The following is a 15,617-nucleotide window of genomic DNA, read 5'->3' as shown; positions in this document are numbered from 1 at the left end:
GTCCTTTGCTTTGTTAAGATACAATGGGATTAAAATTAAGAAAATAGCAAAAATGAGCTTGAGTAAAGACAAAAAAGTTAACAGTTTATTATTAGACCAATCAAATTATATATGTACAATAGTTCCCTTACTTCATTTGGATTGAAAGCGCACATATAAAATTTGGACTACAGAAGATCAAACTCATCTTGAAGAAATAGTTTTGCAATACCCATCTTCATCTGCAAAAGAATTAGCCACTACATTTCTACAACATTCTCTTGACAATAATTATACAATGTAGGCTATTCTCAACAAGATATACGAAATTAGAAGACAACTTCTTACACCCATTTCTAATTTAGACATACAAAACAAATTAATAACAACAACTTGTACAAGTCAAGGTACGAACAAAAGAAAAAGATATAATAATTTACATCAACAAGAATATGTAAAAAAGATTTTAGATACCCCATCTTTTCCATGCATTTGTTGTGGTTCTCTAAAATTCTTAAGGAAGTTGAAGAAAGTTAAAGAACATATGTCCATATTCTTGCAAAGCCAAGCAATAAATATTTTAACAAGTCAATATGAGAAGAATCACTTATGTTCTCTTTGCCACAAAGAAATTAAAAAACACAAACTACTTTTGCTATGCAATAGAAACCTATGGCTGAAAAAAATCCAAATACAAGTAAATTGAATGACATTGAAGGACGCCTAGCCTCTATTAGAATACCATTTGCTCAAATTCATGAACTTACTTTACGAAGGGCAATTTGGTTTACATGGTAGTGTGGTGAATGTTTTTGTAGATGTTTATAGAGCTCAAAGAGTCCTTCCAAGATTCATGAGTGAAAATGACACCGTTGTATGATAGCAAAACCTATCATACAAAAGCAACTACATGAGTGGTGTTGTGCGTCCAACTCTCACTATCGTTGCTTTGAAAGAATTACTCAAAAATCCTCTATACCAAGAAAATAATATAAGCTAAAATCCAATTAGGGATGTTCACATATGCAACACAAAACATGAAGAGGAGCAACACCAAGATACTTTACAAAACTGCAATGAAATTGAGGAAGAAGATTTTGCAATAGACACTTTAGTACATGGAATATATACAACTCAACAAGTTGTGGACTTTGAACATCAAATAATTGTTGTTGCCCCTTCAAAAGGATTTTCGCCTCTAAGCATTTTCAAGGATAAATTTTGTGAAGAATTAGCATATCCCAAACTTTTTTTTGGACAAAAAAGAAACTACTACATTCCAGAACTTGGGAACTTACAAATGTTGACTGCCGTTTTGCATTCTCCATCGGCAACCTTTTCTTCAAAAGAATGAAAAATTTGGTGCGACAAGTGCTTTCATCTTCTTGGGTTCACATGCGTAAAGCACAAACAAAAGGCAGACTTTGCAAGTAAAGGATGCCCTCTTGGATACCAACATAGAAAAGCTTTTGCAATCAAACATAGGTTTTCGAGACTTCACCAACCTTAGAACATCCATTGACTATAAGTACCATCTAAAGAAGAATGTCTTTGCAATGTTAAGACAACTAGTCCCACCAACCTTCTTTATAACATTATCTACAGTAGAAAAACTCTGGCAACCACTCATGGATTGCCTCAAAAAACTAAATCCACTACAATCTTTTGATCATCCTAATGCAAATCTTGAAGCAAGAAATTTGATAAGGTCGGATCCAGTGACTATTGCACAATATTATGTACACAAATTTCAAGCATTGAAGACTTTGCTAAAGAAGGATGACACTATTCTTGGAAAAGTATGCGATTTTTTGTGTCACTGAATTCCAAAATCGGGAAGCCAACATGACCATGGATTGTTGTGGATTGAAAATGCTCCAATCTTTGGAATATCCATTAACGAAGAAATTCATAGTTTTGTAGACAAATATATCTCTACAGACATTTCCAAATTCTCTCTTGAAAGAAAAGAAATACAAACAGACAAGCATCGAAAAACTTGCTTCAAAAGGAAAACAAAATGTCGATTCGGATTCCCACGCCTTCCTATGAGAATAATTGCAATTAACATATTAGAAGAGAATTACATCCTTGCTATACAATCCTCAATTTCACAACGTACTTTATTTTTTAGGAGACATCCAAAATATATATACACAAACAATTTCAATCCAACCATGTCCAACTTATGGGGTGCAAATATAGATGTACAATTTATTCTAAATCCACATGGAGCTGCAACATATTGCACATCTTACATAATTAAGATTGACAAAGATTTAACACAAGCAATAAAAATGGCCTTAACACAAAGCATGTCTTCCAATGCTATAGCTAATGAATGCATATGCAGATTTGGGAACGCTATCCTTAATACACAACACATTAGCTCACAACAAGCAGTTTACTTGGCTTTATCGTTACCTCTATCATCATCCACAGCATAATTTTCGTACATCAACACAAATCCTCCAGAGAAATGCACATACTTACTTAAACAAAGAGAGCAACTTCAACAACTGCATCCTGAAAGTGCAAACATATTCTTTGATGACATCATGGCAAAATACTTAAACTATCCACCACACCTCAACAACTTGGCTGCATTTGCAAGTGAATACACAACAATGCCATCAACCACCAAAAAAAGGGAAAAAACAAAGATAATCCGATATAATAATTACAATGAAACCAATGATTTCGAGAACTATTTTCGGGAACTTTGCATTCTTTTTCTACCATATACCACAACCAAAGTAACACTTCCACAAAATACTAGCACATGGCATGACATGTACAACATGAATAACAATATTATACAACCCAATAAAAAGAAATTCAACAAGTTGATACCAAAACTCTCTAATGCAACATCAAGTAATTCATCAACAATGTCATCCTCATCTGATGAATCACATCTTAAAAATATTGACAAATATGACATTGGTATAGACATGCAAAACTTACAAAAATCAAATCAAACCCAAAAAAATTCATTACTATCATACAAAATGATAACAAACAATGACTAGTACATGAGTCTAAGAAAGCTAAATTATGAACAACGTTTAATTCTAGAGGACATTATGTTAAGAAAAGAACTCAACCAACAACTTCGATCCACTTGTTCTTAACTGGAAATGCTAGTACTAGAAAACCGTTCATTCTACTGCTCATGGTGCAAGCACTTTTGCGTTACTATTCACACAAAAAACGTGGACTTGCCAAAAGTATTGCTTCTAGTGTACACAGGAAAAGCGACATTCAATATTGGCGGCACAACAATATACTCAGCATTGCATTTGCCACTAGCAGTAGCACATTACACAAGCCTCTCAGTTGAAAAACTGCAAGAATTAACACAACAATACAAAGACCTTGAGCTAATTGTTTTCGATGAGATATCTCTAATTGGACATAGCACTCTAATTGCAGCACACATGCGTTTGTGCGAAATCAAATACAACCACATGAAAATATTTGGTGGTGATCTTTTCAAGCTAGACCCACAAAAGATTCATGGATATTTATAGAACAATCATCTAACTCCACAACAATCTCATCTTTCTGGAGAGACAATGTTCACATAGTTGAACTAACGACACCAATTATGTGTGGTGATCTTTGTCAAGCTAGCCCCACAAAAGATTCATGGATATTCATAGAACAATCATCTAACTCCACAACAATCTCATCTTTCTAGAGAGACAATGTTCACATAGTTGCACTAACAACACCAATGCGTCAAAACAACAACACTTACATTCAAGTACTAAACAAACTTACAATAGGGGAACACAAACAAGAAGATATTGAATTCCCTTAACAAAAACTATCTTTGACAGTCAATAGCAAAGGAAAATATCCCACACTTATACTACACAAACGCATCCAAAGATTGGCACAATGAGGAGATTTTCAATTTACTTATAGAAGAACCGCACATTTTCAAAGTAATTGACAAAAGGCACAAGACATGCAACAAATCCTGCAGATCCAAAAAACACATCAGGATTACACTAAACACTCAAATTATAGCCTGGCATGATAGTTGAAATATGTTTTGGCAATTTCAACATTGCAGATGGTTTGGTAAATGGATCAGATGGTATTTTTAAAGATTCGAACACAAGTATTCAACCAAACGTTATTTGGGTTTTCTTTAATAATGATAGTATAGGAAGAAGAGCACGCTACAACAACTCCTTCCTCTACAACGAGAATATCCCATCAACTTGGACACCAATCTTTCCAATTACAAGGGAATTTCAAATCGCAAAAAACTACCTTAACACAGTATGCAGGCAACAATTCCCCATTCAACCAGCTGCAGCTAGAACAATCCATCATTCACAAGGACTATCAATGGATTCACTCGCATTTGATCCATCTTTCATCAAAGCACACGGCCTTATATACACTGCCCTTTCTCATGTACATAATCCAGAAAACCTCTACATTCTAAACCAAATCCAACCAAAGCACATCAAAGTAGATGCAAACATTCTCCAAGAGATTCAATGTTTGAGGAGTCAAGGCAATGGTATACACAACAAATAAACTTCTCTAAAACAAACCAAAATCAATTAACATGACAATCTCTTAACACAAGAAACTTTCGCTCACATTATGAACATATGTAACGACACAAGCCTCCTTCATGCCACAATATTATGTCTCCAAGAATTACATTGCACAACCGAAACAACAATCTCCTTGCCTAACTTCACATGTCTACAACATAACATAGGCATTGGAATTGCAACATGTTACAAGGAAAATGTAACATTGGTCAAGAACAAATACATTACAAAAACAAAATGTGAATGCTTGCTCAAAATATTCACAACAAACAACCTTTCACACATTGCAATCATTAACGTCTACAAATCCCCATCTTCACCACAATCAACTCTTATCAATCTCCTTGATATACTACTCAACGAAATCCCACAAGGTACACCAACGACTATCATAGGTGACTTCAATATTTAACACAATCACTCAAACACTACTACAACTCAACTTTAAAAATTCATGACAACAAAAAAATTCAAACAACTAATCAGAGGGATTCACAATTGATCATATATGGACAAACAATTCTAATGAAAACAATATTTCCTGTTCGAACTACATTTATTATTCATACCACTCACTTATTATGAAAACAATATTTCCTGTTGAACTACATTTATTATTCATACCACTCACTTATTTACACAACACTTAACATCGACTTAAGGGAGGCCTTCTAAATGTAATTCATTTAAAAATTCGATGAAATGGTAGGATTCCAGATCAATTTGGAGTAAGCGCTGCCTTCCACAAATCTAGTTTCCTTTAAACATTCTGGGTTAGTAGTTATGTGCTCTAGGACGAAAGGCTTCCCACCGCAACCTGGGGATTTTTCTTGAGGAGTAATTCTGATAAAAATCATAAATTGAGGGATTATAAAAAGGGGCTGCGAGACTGCTAAAATTCACAAGCGGCAGAAAAGGGGGCTTGCAGCAGGTTGCGGAGATCTGAGCCCTGCGCGTTGGGAAACCTGGTAATCCATTCAAACTTTTTCTTAAGAACTTCATTTCCTCATGCATAGGGAGCGAGAGGGAGAGCGGAGTAGGGGAAGAGATAAAGAGAAGACTAGAGATCATGAGAAGGATCGCGAAAGGGATAGGGATAGGGAAAGGCAAAGGGACCGTGAGAGGCCGAGAGAGAGTAGGAAGCCGGAAAGGGACAGGGAAAATGATCCTGAAGGAGAAATTAGAGAAAGAAAGGAAAAGGAGCGACGGGAGAAACACAGGGATGAACGGGAAAGGGATGGCGAAAGAGTCAGAGACAAAGATAGAGACAAGGACAAGGACAGAGACAGAGACAGAGACAAAGACAGGGATAGAGATAGAGATAAAGACAAAGACAGGGATAAAGATAGGGAGAAAGATAAAGACGACCTAAGGGAGAGAGACAGGTTGAAAGAGAGGAAAAGAAGAGAACTAGAAAGACCGAGAGACAGAGAAAGGAGAGATGGCGATAGGGACAGGGATTGGAGGGATGCCGATGATGAGAAGGAGCGAAGAAGAAGGAAGCGTGACGAAGATGTCGGAAGGTCGGGGGAGATGCAGGAACGAGAGAGCAAAAATGAGAGAGAGAAGCACCGAGAGAGAGAGTCAGATACGCATAAGAGCAAAGAAGAGGAAGACGACAGGGATAGGGACAGAAAGAGGAGGAGGAAAGAGGAGGAGTCAGGCAGAGTTGAAGCAAAAGTGAAGAAAGAAACCGAGGAGGAGGACTTCGATGAGGAACAGAGGAAGCTAGACGAAGAGGTGGAGAAGCGTAGGAGGAGAGTTCAGGAATGGCAAGAGCTACGCAGAAGGAAAGAGGAAGAGGAAAGGAAAAAGAGAGGCGATGCTGGACAGAGTTCAGAAGAGGTGCCCAACAGTGGAAAGGCTTGGACCCTTGAAGGGGAGGAGTCAGATGAAGAGGACACTCCTGTTGCAAGATCTAAGTCATCCGGTGCTGCAAAAGTGTCAACTCTTGAGAACGGGGATGCCGACATGTTGGATCATCAGGAGGATGCAGGTAAAGATGACAAGAAAGATGAAGAAATGGAACAGCAAGGTAACAAGTCTGTGGAAGGGCTTGACAAAAACCGGGAGGATGAGGAACTGGATCCTCTGGATGCTTTCATGAATTCTGTGGTATTGCCTGAGGTTGAAACACTCAATACAGAAGATGCTCTTCGTGTTGAAGCTTCCCTGCCCGCAGTGGTAGACAATTCAACTGTCATTTCGAATGGGAGAGCATCCGCAAGAAGAGTTGCAGTCAATGCCACCGGTCGAATTATTCCAGGGGGTGATAGTGAGTCAGAAGAGGAAAAAGATGAAGTAAAGGAGGATGCAGATGAAGATGATGATGAGTTCATGAAAAGAGTAAAGAAGACTAAGGCTGAGAAGTTGGCTCTTGTGGATCATGCAAAAGTTCAGTATTTGCCATTTCGCAAGAACTTTTACATTGAGGTGAAAGAGATCACAAGAATGACTCCTGAAGATGTTTCTTTATACAGAAAGGAGCTTGAGTTTAAAATACGAGGAAAGGATGTGCCAAGGCCTATAAAGACTTGGAATCAGACTGGTTTGGGCAGCAAAGCATTGGAAGTCATTAAAAAGTTGGGGTTTGAGAAGCCAATGCCTATCCAAGCCCAAGCTCTTCCCATCATAATGAGTGGTAGAGATTGCATTGGTATCGCCAAAACAGGATCTGGGAAAACTCTGGCTTTTGTTTTACCCATGTTGAGACACATCAAGGACCAGCCCCCCCTCTCTCCAGGTGATGGGCCCATTGGTCTTGTCATGGCTCCAACAAGGGAGCTTGTGCAACAAATTTTCAATGACATTAGGAAGTTTTCAAAAGTTATGGGCTTGACTGCGGTGCCTGTTTACGGTGGGTCTGGAGTCGCACAGCAAATTAGTGATCTGAAAAGAGGAGCTGAAATAGTGGTGTGTACACCAGGAAGAATGATTGACATCCTCTGCACAAGCGCTGGCAAGATTACCAATCTCAGAAGGGTCACGTATTTGGTGTTGGATGAAGCAGATCGCATGTTTGATATGGGTTTTGAGCCTCAGATCACGAGGATTGTTCAAAACACGAGACCTGATCGACAAACTGTCCTATTCTCAGCCACTTTTCCTCGGCAAGTTGAGACGCTTGCACGGAAGGTTTTAACCAGGCCTGTGGAAATACAAGTGGGTGGGCGGAGTGTTGTTAACAAAGACATAACCCAAACAGTGGAGGTAAGGCCAGATGGTGACAGGTTTCTAAGGCTGCTAGAGCTTTTAGGCGAGTGGTTCGAGAAAGGCAAGATTTTAGTTTTTGTACATTCTCAAGATAAGTGCGATAGTCTTTTCAAGGATCTTGTGAAAGCTGGGTATCCCTGTTTATCGCTCCATGGAGCAAAAGATCAGACAGATAGGGAATCAACCATCAGTGACTTTAAAAGCAACGTGTGCAATCTCCTGATTGCAACTAGTGTCGCAGCTAGAGGTTTAGATGTTAAGGAGCTGGAACTGGTTGTAAATTATGATGTACCAAATCATTATGAAGACTATGTCCATCGTGTTGGCCGGACAGGGAGAGCTGGTCGAAAGGGTTGTGCTGTTACCTTTATTTCTCAGGATGAAGCAAGGTATGCTCCCGACCTTGTCAAAGCCTTGGAGTTATCTGAGCAACCTTTGCCACAGGATTTAAAGAAGTTGGCAGAGGAGTTCATGGCCAAGGTGACCCAGGGTACAGAAAAATCACATGGCAGTGGATATGGTGGCAGTGGCTTCAAATTTAATGAGGAGGAAGATGAGGCACTGAAGGCTGCCAAGAAGGCTCAAGCGAGAGAGTACGGGTTTGAAGAGGACGAGGATAAATCTGATTCAGATTCTGATGATGATGGAATCCGTAAAGCTGGAGGTGATTTGGCACAAGTAGCGGCGGCTGCTGCTCAGCTTGTTGCAAGGGGCCTTTCATTACCTGGTCCTGTATCTGTAGGACAGCCAGCTTTAGGAGCAACAAATCCTCAATATTTAGCAATGGCACAGGCTGTGGCTGTGTCAGGAACTTCCATGGCACTTCCTGGTGTGCCTTCAGCAGGTGGTTTACAGGTAGTGTCAGCAGGATTTCCAAATATTGCAACCATTGCTGGCTCAACAGGTACGCCATGCTTTCTTCTTGGTATTTTACCGTTTTCGGTAAATATTTCATTCCTCTCTGAAACTATAACTTATTTGTATGGTATCTTATCAGTGTATCATTCTTGATCCTACCTTCAGACGTCGTTATAATGCAGCATTTGCACACTATTACTCACTTAAATTCCTCCTATTGTCTTTCTAAGGCAGGACTGGTTCAGTTGGTTGATGGCAAGTGTATCGGGTGCTCGACCATCATACTGTGGGTTTAGGGACTAGTATGGATGGGCAGGTTCATTGCTTATTCCATGTAATTCAATGCTTCTTCTGTGTTTTAGTATTCTATAAGAAAATCCCTAGCTGGGATTGACGCTCATGTTGTTAGAGAAACTAAGCACGTACCAGACTTTAATCTGATACTATGGGTATAGATTTCTAATAGCCTAAAGCCTAGGACCTTGGCATATTTGAGCACATCCAGGTTCACTGGTAGATGACATGTGCACAAATACGACTCAAAAGTAACATTTTTACACCAAAATGGGCCTATCTCTTTACAAAAGGATGTGCCAACACCTGCAGTACCCGCTGCTCTTTTTTATGCACCTCAGAGGGCTGCTAATGCTGCTCACATCCTTCCTCTGTCTGTTGCATGGTCTTAATGAGCTTCAATGGCTTCTAGTGGAGTGAAGAGACAGGGAAGCCCCCTTGTATAGGATCTCTTTGGTAGCATAAAATTGGCCTATTTTGCTATATATTTCGACCAATAATCTGAGAGATCCAGATCTGAGTGTTTTGTGAGTTTGAATCTCATGTGCACAATTACTGATTGAAGTTGGATCTACATCAGTGCTCCCTTTGGGTTCAAAATCCTTCCATTGGTCATCTGTTCTTCCACTGCGTAGGATGTTTAGCTAGATATCAAGGTGCTATGGATTCTCCAAAATGGTATCGGAGCCACGGTTGAGAGAGAACAATCCAGAGAAGGCGACATCTGAAGCCAAGAGGCATATGCCTCGTGATCAAGCCGTCTAGTTCAGAGACCTACTTCAACAACTGAAAGAGGGAGGTGACTTCTGCTCAGTGAGGTGTGACAAGAGGTTGATGTGCTTGTAAGTGATTTTAAATCTCTCGGTGTGACATTGCGTCCTGCATGCTTATTCCAAACTTTGGCAAGCGGGTATGTTGGATGGGACTGACTATCCGACCTGGAAGGTCAAGATCCAGAGCCAGCTTGTTGCATGTGCCTTGTGACAGATAACTGAATGCCATGTGTATCCCGCAAGGCCTTTAGGAGCCACCTTCAGGCGTATAAAAACTTCTCCCGCATTTAGATCCAGCAGTAGTAGCCAGTAGTAGCAGCAGCCTCCGTAGCAGTGAGTGCAGCTGTACCATCAGCCTCAGCAGGAGCAGTAGCAGTAGCGGCATGTCCCTCAGCAAGCATCGGCACCTACATCTTCAGGTCCGGCTGCACCAGCCTCTCCATGCCTTAGCCTTCGAGCAGCCGAACGATCACTCAGGTTCTAGCCTATCATGGGAGCAGTTTTTCATCTAGCCTCTCCACTGTCCAGTCTGCTTCAGTCAGGAGAAGCCTTCCATTAAAGCAAGAGAGAGATTGTACAAGGGTCCTGGTGATGAGAAGGCATGTAATGCTACCACCACTGGTAAAGGCAAAAGTAAGGGCAAGCATAAACCCATGTGTTATCTAGTACTTGTGCCCACATGGCACTTCACTCACCATAAAAATGGTGTAGGTGACAAGGCCCTCTGTTCTCCTCATATGGGGCTGACAGGTGGGCATTGTCCCTTCTACTCCAACACCATGTCAGTCTGAGCTGACCTTTTTCCCTTGGAGATGCTATCCAAGGGCATTGTTTCCTCAGCCTGTTCTGGTCTGTTGTGACAGGCCCATTCTCCTTTAGATGTAGTGGTGTGACATTTGATATTGTTTGCAGGGGAACATTTGAGTAACAGTTTAGCGGTGTTCATGCAGTTGTTCCTTTGTTGCTGGATATCCATTCATGCAATCGTGTTGGTTGGGTGGGTCCTTCATGAAAGACGGGCATCCTTGTGGTGACAGAAGGGATAGAAGCTCCCTCTTTTCCATTTTTGAGTAAAGCAGCCCTGGTCTTCCATCACCAACTGCTTTTGTAATCCCTCAAAAGCAGAGTTTACACTTCTGTTGATAGTTGTATATGGTGCCTGTCTTTAACTGAGATGATTGCTTCTCCAAAGTACATGAACAAGGGCTGGGGAAGGGCACATGGAAAAGGGGGGGGTACTTTTGGGATTCATTCCCCCTAGTCTTCTTGTTGAGAAGCTTTGGGCTTTTAAGAGTGGCTGTCCCTCTGTAAGAGTCCAACAGCTGATAATAACTCAGTAAGCTGGTGAAGAGGATGGATTTGTGGTTCAAGTTTTTCCACCTCTGTTTTCTTGATTTTCAACATTCTTTTCTATTTTCTTCTCGTCGAGAATGTGGAAGTCAATTTTAAGCTACTTGTATAGGTTCTGTTTGTGGGATGCTTTTTGGCCAATGTGCAGAGGCTTTTTATGATGCTCAGATGTGTTGTTCAGTTATCTACCATATCAGATACCATTTTATTGGGTACCTGTAAAGGCTGGGTTTCTTTGCATGAGCTAGGCCATCACTTTTTGCTCATCCATTCATGACATGTGCAATTTTCTTGCCTTGCAATTCTTTGTTTTGACCAGTGTCTATAGTATCCATATTGAGTTGGAAAGATAATGTTCCACTTAATGAAACAACTGTGTTTGGGAACAAAGAATGATTGTCTGTGATTCGTGTACAAAGGAACCAAAGGTTTGCCTGGGCCTTGCACGTTTTTCATTACCATGCAATTGTAGCCAGATAAAAATGTATTCCAAAATCCAAGCAGACTTCAAGATCTTGACTATAATTTTAAGGCAGATTTTATGGATGTTGAGAATAGGTTGAGGAAAATGGTCATGTGTTATACTGGATAGATTGTATAAATTCATGTCACTCAACTGATGTTTTGTCTGAGATTGAAACTGCACTATGTTGTGTTTTTAGAGGATGAGTTTGGGAATGTTCTTGGATTCATCTAGGTATATGTTTTGCCGTAATAGCGGACATGCAAATTTCACCTTGTGAAGTTTTCGTCCAAGTTGCGGCCTGCTGGTATTGCGATAATTCTTTCTATCTTAAATGGTGTGTTGCCCTATCAGCTAGATTTAGATTTAAATGCTCGTTTGGGAGAGACTAAAATGAAATAGTTTAGACTTCACAAGCAGTTGTAGCTTGAATGAAGAGATTTGGACTACTTTTTGATTAGCCTTCTCCTTTAGTGCTAGCCTTCGTCATGGCTGAGTTTGCCCTTCACCTCCGGAGTGCCGACAAAAACTCAGTACGAAGACTTTGTATAAATGGATGCTCAAGTATGTGTGGGTGTGTGGATTTGTATGTGTGAGAGCATACTTTTATAATATGGTCTACACCCACTGTTGGGCGCTGATGACGTTAGTGGGGATGTCATAGTAGCTAGTCCCTGCTATGCGTGATGGAGTTGATGGTTTTCAATCTTATGAGTGACTCTCGTGAGATTGAAACTGTACTATGTTGTATTTTTAGAGGATGAGTTTGGGAATGTTCCTGGATTCATCTAGGTATATGCTTCTGCCATATTAGCGGACATGCAAATTTCACCTTGTGAAGTTTTCGTCTAAGTTGCGGTTTGCTGGTATTGCGATAATTCTTTCAATCTTAAATGGTGCGTTGCCCTATCAGCTAGATTTAGATTTAGATGCTCGTTTGGGAGAGACTAAAATGAAATCGTTTAGACTTCACAAGCAGGTGTAGCTTGAATGAAGAGATTTGGACTACTTTTTGATTAGCCTTCTCCTTTAGTGCTAGCCTTCGTCATGGCTGAGTTTGCCCTTCACCTCCGGAGTGCCGACAGAAACTCAGTACGAAGACTTTGTATAAATGGATGCTCAAGTATGTGGGTGTGTGGATTTGTATGTGTGAGAGCATACTTTTATACTATGTTCTACACCCACTATTGGGCGTTGATGACGTCAGTGGGGATGTCAAGTAGCTAGTCCCTGCTATGGGTGATGGAGTTGATGGTTTTCAATCTTATGAGTGACTCTCGTGAGATTGAAACTGCACTATGTTGTGTTTTTAGAGGATGAGTTTGGGAATGTTCTTGGATTCATCTAGGTATATGCTTCTGCCGTAATAGCGGACATGCAAATTTCACCTTGTGAAGTTTTCGTCCAAGTTGCGGCCTGCTGGTATTGCGATAATTCTTTCTATTTTAAATGGTGCGTTGCCCTATCAGCTAGATTTAGATTTAAATGCTTGTTTGGGAGAGACTAAAATGAAATAGTTTAGACTTCACAAGCAGTTGTAGCTTGAATGAAGAGATTTGGACTACTTTTTGATTAGCCTTCTCCTTTAGTGCTGGCCTTCGTCATGGCTGAGTTTTCCCTTCACCTCTGGAGTGCCGATAGAAACTCAGTACGAAGACTTTGTATAAATGGATGCTCAAGTATGTGTGGGTGTGTGGATTTGTATGTGTGAGAGCATACTTTTATACTATGGTCTACACCCACTGTTGGGGGCTGATGACGTCAGTGGGGATGCCATAGTAGCTAGTCCCTGCTATGCGTGATGGAGTTTATGGTTTTCAATCTTATGAGTGACTCTCGTGAGATTGAAACTGCACTATGTTGTGTTTTTAGAGGATGAGTTTGGGAATGTTCCTGGATACATCTAGGTATATGATGTTTTGTCTAATATCTGTCGGTTTGTTCACTGCTAATTAACTTTCATATTGTGAAGTTCTTGCATTCAAGTTTGTTACTGTCATGGATGTGTTAGATTATCTTGAATTTACTGACAACAGCTTGCTGATGCTGAATTGCAGGCCTCCCATCGATTCCTGGACTCGGTTTTCCAGGTCTTGGCGTGACTCCTCCATCTATACAAAATGAGGCTGCTGCCAAAGCAGCAGCAATTGCAGCTGCGCTTAATTTTCAGCACAATCTTGCAAAGATTCAAGCCGATGCCTTGCCTGAGCACTACGAGGCAGAGCTTGAAATTAACGACTTCCCTCAGCATGCACGCTGGAAGGTCACTCACAAAGACTCGTTGGGGCCAATAAGTGATTGGACTGGGGCAGCTATTACAACTCGAGGACAGTATTTCCCCCCTGGAAAGATACCTGCTCCTGGGGAGAGAAAGCTCTACCTTTTCATTGAGGGACCCTCTGAAACTTCTGTGAAGAAAGCAAAAACAGAAATCAAGAGAATATTGGAGGAATGCACTGCAGCGGCTATAGCACTTCCAAGTGGAGGCCAACCTGGGAAGTATTCAGTTCTGTAACGTTGTTGGGATTTCATTGCCTGCTGCCCATCTCTTACATTCAAAGGCTTTTTTAGAGACTATTTCAAAGTCCTCCTCTTTTGCACCTTTGTAAAATGAATGACAAAGGGCAACTAAACAATTCTGGCATTGAGACCAGGTGTTTTCTAATCAGTCTTATGCTGAGGAGGAGTTTCAGATTGTTTCAGTAATTGGATGAGAAATCAATCATCTATGATTGGCTGGTGAGTATGTTACGATTCACAATTGCAGAACGTATGCTTTGATTATTTTGTTAATGTCAACTAATCTGAACACTTGGCAGTATGACCAATAAGTTTCAGCAAGGTATGTTAATATTAGCAGCTGTGGAAAGAATGACCAGTGAATATACTGATCTCTTTGTGCTTTCATTGCATTCAAGGTTTTGGCTTGTATACAGTGCAGAGAGTAGTAGTGAGAATGGGCAGTGTGTTTTTTGGGCAGGATAGTTTAGTTCAACATGAATGTTTTTGCCCTTGGACTGAATGCATACGGGGCTATTAGGTTTGCTTGATGACATGACACGGATGTGAGGAGGATGAACCATCATTTGGAGCTTACCTCCAAAAAAGGTAAAATAAATAGTATGAAATCTCACAATAAGAACATGCTAAAACCATGTGCAGGTCTAGATAAACGTGCATCAGCTTTCATGCCTTAGCTGTGTCTGCCCTCCCACTTTTAACAAGATGCTTCGTGCATGCAGGTGTCAAACAATTTTGCAGTACGAGCTTAATTTTGTAGAAATGCCTGTGCAGATTGAAAGTCCCAATGCTGGAAATAGGGATGGAGAGGTTGAGATCTACTAATACTCGTCTGTGGAGACTCACCACTGAATCTTTAATTGTCAGTCAGTCTTAAATAATGTTAATCAGACATTCAAATGCTACTGTGACTTGTGGTGTTTTCTCTTGTCTCAAGCAGTTTGCTTGTCTGCAGTTCTCACCACCTGTAAAGCACATGATGTCAATTGTGACGCTGGACCAATAGATGGCGAAGTGCTATTCGCTTCTTCATGCACTACCAGGCATTGATTCAGTTTTAATAATATCCTGCAGTTTGAATTCCTTTAGATGGGAACGAGTGTGTTCAGCGTAGTTGTATCTGTATGGCATGTCCTGAAGTGGACGAATGCTTATGTCACTTGTACTGTCTTCTGATAAATTTTATTTCCTCATGATCCACAGTGCATTACTTTTTGAGGAATGAATTCTATGGGATGGCTCATTTACTTACCGCTCGCCTCAAATAAGTATTCTGATTTTCGTTCTTACTATGCGTACCAAGGAAGACGGTGATTAGAAGTCGTCGGTGTTTTGTACTTAATTCATATTGATACTGCCATATTGAAAGGAAGCACTAGCAATCCTGGATTGATCATTGTTTCATTCCTTGAGATTGAGACCAAAAGGCCAACAAAGATAAGGCTGCTTACCCCTTAACAAAGCGGGTCCTTCTAGCTAAATTGATGCCAACTTAGGGTCCAAAGGGTGTTCTTTTAGGTTATTCGTTAAGGCGAAATATTTTGATCTTGCAAAAGAGGGGCTGAAACCATTATCTTGGTCTTG

The 15,617-nt window shown here is 40.4% G+C and overlaps 1 protein-coding gene across 7 annotated transcripts; it reads left to right on the top strand.

Moving 5' to 3' along the window:
- The first annotated feature begins 5,319 nt into the window (after positions 1-5,319).
- LOC147887601 (DEAD-box ATP-dependent RNA helicase 45-like) lies at positions 5,320-15,226 on the top strand. 7 transcript variants are annotated; one of them, XM_087393993.1, is made up of 4 exons: positions 5,320-8,679; positions 13,571-14,252; positions 14,554-14,621; positions 14,756-15,226. In XM_087393993.1, the coding sequence occupies exons 1-2, from the start codon at positions 5,571-5,573 to the stop codon at positions 14,026-14,028; spliced, it is 3,567 nt and encodes a 1,188-aa protein (XP_087250119.1). In that variant the 5' UTR covers positions 5,320-5,570; the 3' UTR covers positions 14,029-14,252; positions 14,554-14,621; positions 14,756-15,226. The 7 variants fall into 7 exon arrangements, with proteins under 7 accessions (XP_087250119.1, XP_087250125.1, XP_087250124.1 ...); XM_087393999.1 differs by having other exon boundaries at positions 14,494-14,621; XM_087393998.1 differs by having other exon boundaries at positions 14,478-14,621.
- The last annotated feature ends 391 nt before the right edge of the window (positions 15,227-15,617 follow it).

This window comes from Dipteris shenzhenensis, chromosome 22 (assembly GCF_047967505.1).
Source record: "Dipteris shenzhenensis isolate YYH24624 ecotype China chromosome 22, Dip_SZ_1.0, whole genome shotgun sequence".
NCBI lineage: Eukaryota > Viridiplantae > Streptophyta > Polypodiopsida > Gleicheniales > Dipteridaceae > Dipteris > Dipteris shenzhenensis.
Note: the sequence above shows the minus strand (reverse complement) of the source record. Positions and strands in the feature narration are given on the sequence as shown.